Genomic DNA, 7,864 nt, shown 5'->3' with positions numbered 1-7,864 from the left:
TCCAAGATAAAATTATTTATAAATATAGCGTGGTCCATAATTATAACGAGTGGAATAGTACAAAAAAATGTTTGGACCCCGCTAATTTAACTCTATAAGCTATTGTTACGCATCGTTGCGCGCTTATTATACATGTTGGGTCAAAAGTAGGTCAACAGTTATCCATAGTATTAATTTGATAACTGTTGACGTATTTTTGGCCCACCCTGTATATTAAATAATTTTCTTTGGCAATTTAATTTAGAGAGTTGATCACTTTAAATATTTGTCTGTTACAGAAGCAACAAAAGTCTTCAACGCAAAAGATGAAAACGAAATTATCCTGTCTTCCTATGGCAAATTTCACTTTTATAAACCAGCAACAAAGAAATGGCATGAGTGGGAGGTAAGATAAACGAGGAAGACTAATGCTACTGATTTATCGCAAAATATTATGTCTTTCTAGAAAATATCCTGGCTCACTCGGAACTGCTATGCTGTTGTTACAAGTAATAATTACCTCTATGTACTGATAAGGAATGGTGGAGTTCATCGTACAAAATACGCTTGTACTAAACCAATATGGGAAAGGCTATCGGACATGATATGCGAACACGAAGGTTGGCCGCGCGCAGCTACAATGAATGGTAAATCATTTTCCACAGTTTTTGCACGTCGCTTATTTTATCACAAAACTTACCCGACGGGAAGTTTTCATAAAATTACTCAAAATCCGAGTTTCAGATATTATTGATGGAAATTGTAATTTATAGAAGTACAAAATTTTATGGAAATTTAAATTTTAGCGCCGAAACACCAAGTAAGTAATAGATACATAAAACATTTATTGCATTATTGCTCTTCCACGGTTCAAACGTTGTAGTTTGACTAAATCGGTTATAATATGAGTGTGTCAGCACTACTAAGGTTTTAGTTGAAATGGGCAAATATTAGAAACTTTGCGTATTTTTCTTTTCCAAAGCTGGGGTGCGATTACGACATAATGGGCATATGATGGTATGTATACCTTTCACAACCCAACAGTTCTAATAATGTGCGGAACACAAATATATAATCAATTATCTTGTCTAACACGCAAATATACGATACTTGTAACCTAATTGCCAAAAACGAAGTGTTATGATCTGGGAAAAAATATATTTAAAATGTAAAAACTTGGTTTAACCTTAGTTAAAGAAGTTTGAGATTCAAATTAGTTCTAAATAGTGCCATCAAACCTATCTTCGCGAACCAAAATCATTCAATTCTGAAATATACACATCGAAAAATCAATATCAAATTAGACCGAAATATGAATACAGTAACTATTTGCTATCTATGCCAAATGGGGAATTAGATAGCTAGACATTTGAGCCAAGCATGAATATGGGATGACCCTGACATATCAGACAAGGTTTTGCTGTGGCAGTATCCGACATCTGACAGAAAAGTAAATTCGCATAATAACATGGCTATTCAAAGGATTAAAATACAGTGGAACAATTATATAAGTTACCCATTGATATCCATTACATGTGAATTCACAATATAGTGAACAAACCACCAATTCAATAAACATAAATATCCTGTTCATAAACGCAATAAAGTCAAGTTGCATGAATGAATACTGAATTTCCATTTCTGAATCTATAATAAACTAAAACTGTTGGCATAGGACATCAAAACTCAATCAGGGCTTCATTAATAGAATAAATGAAAATTAGTCAAATGTTGCATCCATTGTGAAATAATGTAAATCAGCCAATTCAGCTGTTTCGTCAAGTGCGGATTATGGCGGAATATTCAATCAAGGAATTATTCAAAATAGGAATGAAAATAATTTCTCTTAGGTAATAATATTGTGATTCTCATATTCTTGGAAAACTTCATTTTAGGATGCATCTACGTGTGTGGTGGTTGGGGATCGAACAGTCGCTCAGTCGAAAAATACAATCCAACGAATAACGAATGGCAACAGTTGGAAAGCATGAAAATAGAAAGAGAAGGTCACGCTGTTGTTTCAGCTAAAGGTAAATAATGCTTCAAAAACCGTAAATAAAAGTCGCCCATGTCATTTACAAAGTGATAATACATCTTGGTATCCCATGTGTAAATAAATATGGCAGAGGATCGCCGTTTTAGTAATAATACGATCTTGCATTTGTCTCTCTCGATTGTGATCAGTATAATATTATAGAGACATAAATATTAGTGAGCAAATGTAAGGCAATGTCACCTGGAAGTAGATTTTCAACTGTTGATAAGTATGATCTAGTTCAGGGCTTCCCAAACTAGGGGCCGCGAAACGAATTTTAGGGGCCGCAAAGAGAACACCAAAGTACCATATATATTGTACTTTTTTCAGACTCTTGATTCGAAATACAATTATTATACAAATAGTGTAAAACAAAGATTTCACGATTCCGAGTGAATACATCATCATAATACCGTGTTTTCCCGAAAATAAGACACTGTCTTCAATTTTCTTTCGAAAATAACACTAGGGCTTATTTTTGGGACAGAAAATAATGAGATTTTTTATTATACAAAATATGAATATCGATTTCCATTTACTTCCAAATAGCACGTTTTTATTTTAAATAACTGCTACATATAGACTTTTAACCATTTAAAAAAGTAGAAAATATTTCTTGCTATGGACTGGGACGCAGTGGTTCTCGAACTTCATCGTATTGTGACGCCCTTCAAAAATATGCTCAAGTTGCGTCTCCCCGTGAAAATACGTATTGATACCTTTTAATAAAAGACCTTTTTCGCAATGAGTTTTATATAAACGAACAAACAAAACTTAACGACAGTCAGTGAAATCGCAATTAATGGGCCTTGGTAGAAAAGCCTGCTTTATATAAATACGAAATCGCAAAGAAGATGGGAGTGCGCAATGCTTTTTGAACCAAGGACAAATAATCTTTATCTACAGAAAACCGAATTTCCAGAATTAAACTTTCCTATTATAGCAACATCACAGGTAAGATCGATTTATTCTTTCTTTTTTCCAGTGAAAGTAGAAGATATGGGTTGTTTAAAAGGTTCACGAATCACGAAATTTTGCGACGTCCTAGCAAAATTGAAACGACGCACTTCCACGAGATTGAGTTAAAAAAATAAAATTCGCGCTATCGACTAAGTCCTTTTTAAAGGCTAGCGCTTATATTGAAATCTTTTTAAAATTCAGGCTTGGTCTTATCTTCGGGGAAACACGGTAGAATGATGGCGCTTGCATAACAATGCATATTCTGATCGTGAAACCCGATTTGCGGTTTGCATAACAATGACGGCTTTAATCGTTATGCTAGCGGTTTTCGAAGACGATTCGCTGAGTGCTCCTCGAAAGATATTACATATCATATTTATTCTAAATGTTTAATTGTTTCAAATGACGTGTTTATGAATCAAAGTCATTTTGCCTCTCTATGTGTTTACTTTCTGTACGTAGGGTCTATTGTTACGTAGTATAAGAGATTAACCCTACATGCTGCAATTTCGTATAGGCTGCAGTTTATTCATTTGCTGAACCGATTTCATCAAACTTTGGATTGAATTCTTTTTGGATTGTTATTCTGTTTAAATTTGCAGTATTGGTGGGGGGTCGATTGGCTGGGTTTGATGCTGACTTGTTTCAGAAATTCGCATGTCGTTTTTTCAGGCAATACAGTCGAAACTAATGATACCAAGTTGTTGTCAGACTCTTCTCCGCGCAGCTTTTGCATAAGCGTCGCAGCCAGACCACACATCTTGTTTTTATTTCCGAATTGGTCGAATGTATTTAGTTTATTTTCATTAATAAAACTTGGATCGTTCAAGTATTCGATCAGATGAATAAGACATGTGTCCCTCCTTTCTTCGATTCTTACCTCAAGAAGCATTATCACTTACTCCAATCTTTTCTTCTAAAGAATATTCCGAATCGGACCCCTCATAACTCTCCATTTCCTCATCTATTTTTTCAAATAGATTTTTCCTTGCGTACAAGAAATCAGTTGCTGCTAAATGATAAGCATGCGCAAAGCAAAGCTGATGGACAAAATCTATCATTCTCTCAAAGCTTTTCATTACGCTAGTTCCATCTGTCGTAGCTGCCACAATATTCTCTATCTCAAGACCAAACTCGTGCAATCTTTCTTTTACTAAACTCACGACTCTTTCAGCTGGCGTACAGCCCTTTATTCGTGCTATTCCTAAATTAACTTGGTTCAAATCGTAGTGCAGATTTATGTTCATGTAACTTCTGCTTCTTATGCTTGTATATTTATCAAGAGTAATAGATAAAAATTTCCCAGCTTCTCTGTTTATTTCAATGATTTTCTTTGCATCGCTTTTCAGTAATTGAAAAAATGTCATGATAAGGCTTCTAACATTTTGCACTGTAAGTGGTAGTTTGTACCCTCTTGCTGCAAATGCTTGTCTCAATTGCTTGCTGGGAGCAATTGTGTTAAAGGAAGTTCTATCCACTGCGGCTAACTCTGCAACAACTCTTTCTAGCGATTCTTGGCCTGGTTTGAAAAAATCATCTTGAGTGCTTGTACATGCAAAGCTGACTGCCCTGACAGATTCTTCCTGCCTTGCCCTCTTTGCCTCGACAGCAATTTTATGTTTAAGCTGCATGTGGTTTCTCATAGCACCAGTAGATCCACCTTTACAAGAAATTGTGTGTTCACACTTTTCGCATTTTGCTCTTTCGCCATTTGTTGATCGAAAAAAGTAGTTCCACACAGGATTGTCACTTTTAAAACGCTTGAATTCCATTTTAATGGCTTTAAAGTTAAATTAACGTTAGGTAAACATACACCTGACCTAGATAGAATAGATTTATTTCGGCTGATACATCTATTGATTCGGTTGATACACCGAAATTTGAAAAAAAACCCATATAAAACCAAAGTTAAAAACATGCGCATAACATGCCTTCGTGTACCGAACATTTTGAAACGCACATAGACTACACTGAAAACGAAGTATGGTGAAATAAGTCCACGAAATTCATCATAAAATGCGTTTCTCCAATACACGCAACAACTAAAAGTCAGACCCGACCAAAAGGTAACAAACTCACACCCACCCATTCAACGCCTTTCAACTGAATTTGCTTAAACTAGTCTTGCTAATACTGTACCTCCAGTTCCATTCTAACTTCATAAAGCGAATGAGCTCTTCTATAACGCAAATACGCAATAATCACATTTGTTCTGCGTGTTCTGTGATGTGATATTGAAGTTTACTTCAACATTTTTACGGATGACTAAAAATGGGCAGAGTAGTGTGAATAAAAGTTGTTATTATATGCTCTGGAAGATGCCAGTCGCCACTCAACAATAAATATAAAAATCACTAATGCGCATATAATATGCATTATTCATACTGCTCTATTATCCGGTTAACCGTTACAATAATATCCGGATATCAGAGAAAAATTATTCTCGGTTATCCGGATAATCCAACTCTAAATTCTAGTACCCTGGAAAAAAAAATTTTTCTCATTTTTGTAATTGATAAACATGTCGACTGTGCCAGGAAAAAAACTTGTCCGCTCGCTCATACCCTAATAGTATAAATAAATCAAATAAAACATTTCTACCAAGCACTAGATTTCCATGAAGCTTTATTACGAACACGTGTAAACAATAACACCTCAACCAAGTTCATACTTTTTATTCAAGACCTGATCGAATTATTTATATATATTCAAACATTACCAAATCCCTTGCACGCAGTGAGTTCATATATAACAAGTTTATTAGAGTATTTGATCGGCTGTGTTAATATTTGCTCATCCTTTCTTATCTTTTCTCATTTATGTTATATGTAGGTAGCCTATATATATGAATAAAACTGTGAAAATTTCCCTTGTATTTCAGGACGTTTGTATTGTTTTGGTGGATTTGATACATCATATCGCAAGCTCGAGAGTGGCGAAGTGTTCGATCTTGAAAGTTCAAAATGGGAGCTCACTGCACCGTTGCCTGTAGGCATAAAATATGCATATGCCGCACAGTCAAACGATTTTATATACATCGCAGGTATGATGCTGGAGTAAGATTATTTTTGCACAAGTGGCCATGGCTAGGAAAGATTTACATACTTTACTCCACAATATATATTATTTTTTTGCGCCACTGCCATCTTATTAGAGTAAATGACTAGCTTATTACGGGGCATCAAACCTGAAGCTTGGTATGTATAAAATTGAATTGAAAACTTGAATGTATGTACACAGATTCACTAAGTGTATATACTTTGCAGGTGACCAAGTACTTCTTTGCTATGATTTAAACAACAATTCATGGCAGAAAATATCTTTGCAAATTCAATTACCTGATTCTGGTTGGTTCTTCAAGCATATTGTTGCTCTCAACAACGAAATATATTTTATTATAGCTGCGGAAGGGTAAGTATTTATTACAGATAGTTTGGTTCACTGCATTTCATGATGCAGCTCATGAAAAATCTTGAAGTCACTGTTTGAATAATGCTCTTTTTCAGGCTTAAATTCTATGTGATGATTTTCCTATTCAACGCATTTTTAATATTGATCGAAGTAATGAATTAAGCCATGAAATAAGTTTGACATTCCCAATATTTTTCAACATCGGGGCACATATTATCAAGTATTTCAGATTCAACAACCTATATATAATATCTCAGAATTAGTCCGTTTCAGGCAGAAGTTGCACTAGTGCAACATCCGGTAACCCCCCTTCCGTTAGTGGGGAGTCGACAAATATATCAAGTGACGTAAAAAAAATTGAATTTATCAAAGTTCGTTAAAGATGTCACTGGTAACAATTTTTTTAATACCTGTTTAGACAATTTTTGTCGCTTATCGGTTTACTATAAAAATATTAATTTGGAAGTTGAATCTAGGAATATTTCTTTTCTACATATTGCATAAATTCTACAAATTGTTTCTCTAAAGATCGCGTAAGTCGAACTTTTGCCTAAACTAAAAGATTGGTTTCAGATTAAATGAATAAGGGTTACTTATATTTCTTTCAGTGCTCGCTCTTTGTACAAATTTGAGCCGAAGACAAATCAGGCTGAATACGTTGAAAAAGATAAAAGATTCCGGTGTAACACAATCACCGTAGGCCATATCATGCCATATCAGCGACGATCCCCAATCCTGTGGTACAGAATGCAACGTTGTGATGCTAAAGTGTAACAATCAATGTATATAATGTCTTATAATTACAAGTCAGAGCACAAACGCAAAATTGTTTTAAAATCATCTGTTTTGTTGTTCCAATTAAAAAGTGTGTGTTAGAGAAATTTCGAAATGCGGACAACAATAAATACCAAAAAGCCACATCATTGCAACAACTTTTATTTTTATTTGTCAAATTGGTTCGAAACAGCTAGTAGCGGGTAGATCGAACGGCGGAATGCGCGTGTTTCATTAGTCTTGAGGGTCTAAAAAAGCGTTTCAAGCTACGAAAAATTGCTATGCATGATACAGGAAGTTGTATTAATTATTTTCACATTTCCAAAAGGGGGGTTTCGACCTCCAAAACCACCCCCTGGCTACGCCACTGGTCCGATTGTTTCGTAAACTAAAAAATATATACATCCCAGGGTGAAACCTACTAATAAGCATAATAGATAGGAAATAACTAATATTTCTAAATATCAGAATTTTTTACAATTCAATTTATTATGTTATTCAATGCAAATATTATATAAATTTAATTAATAACGTCATCAAAGTGTATTTTTCATTGCGTGCACAGAATAATCAGCACCAGAAACATGATTGCGTATATGAAAACTTAGCGTAGATTTGCCTTATTATTTTGAGTATAGTTTCTAATTTTGAATAAAATAGCTTTAATTGATATCTGTGTGACTTTATTAAACTTGAGCTAAGGAA

The 7,864-nt window shown here is 34.5% G+C and overlaps 1 protein-coding gene across 1 annotated transcript; it reads left to right on the top strand.

The window, feature by feature from the left end:
* Positions 1-420: 420 nt before the first annotated feature.
* LOC144431930 (kelch-like protein 25) lies at positions 421-7,636 on the top strand. Its single transcript, XM_078119722.1, has 5 exons — positions 421-626; positions 1,875-2,009; positions 5,856-6,017; positions 6,241-6,385; positions 6,994-7,636. The coding sequence occupies exons 1-5, from the start codon at positions 581-583 to the stop codon at positions 7,157-7,159; spliced, it is 654 nt and encodes a 217-aa protein (XP_077975848.1). The 5' UTR covers positions 421-580; the 3' UTR covers positions 7,160-7,636.
* Positions 7,637-7,864: the final 228 nt, after the last annotated feature.

Source organism: Styela clava, chromosome 14 (assembly GCF_964204865.1).
Source record: "Styela clava chromosome 14, kaStyClav1.hap1.2, whole genome shotgun sequence".
Taxonomy (NCBI): Eukaryota; Metazoa; Chordata; class Ascidiacea; order Stolidobranchia; family Styelidae; genus Styela; species Styela clava.
Note: the sequence above shows the minus strand (reverse complement) of the source record. Positions and strands in the feature narration are given on the sequence as shown.

Bases quoted from the DNA above. Each gene is read 5' to 3' on its own strand.
- LOC144431930 (XM_078119722.1), top strand. From the start codon at position 581: ATGATATGCGAACACGAAGGTTGGCCGCGCGCAGCTACAATGAATG. The intron at 6,018-6,240 runs GTATGATGCTGG...TATACTTTGCAG, and splicing joins CGATTTTATATACATCGCAG to GTGACCAAGTACTTCTTTGC. The intron at 6,386-6,993 runs GTAAGTATTTAT...TATTTCTTTCAG, and splicing joins TTTATTATAGCTGCGGAAGG to TGCTCGCTCTTTGTACAAAT.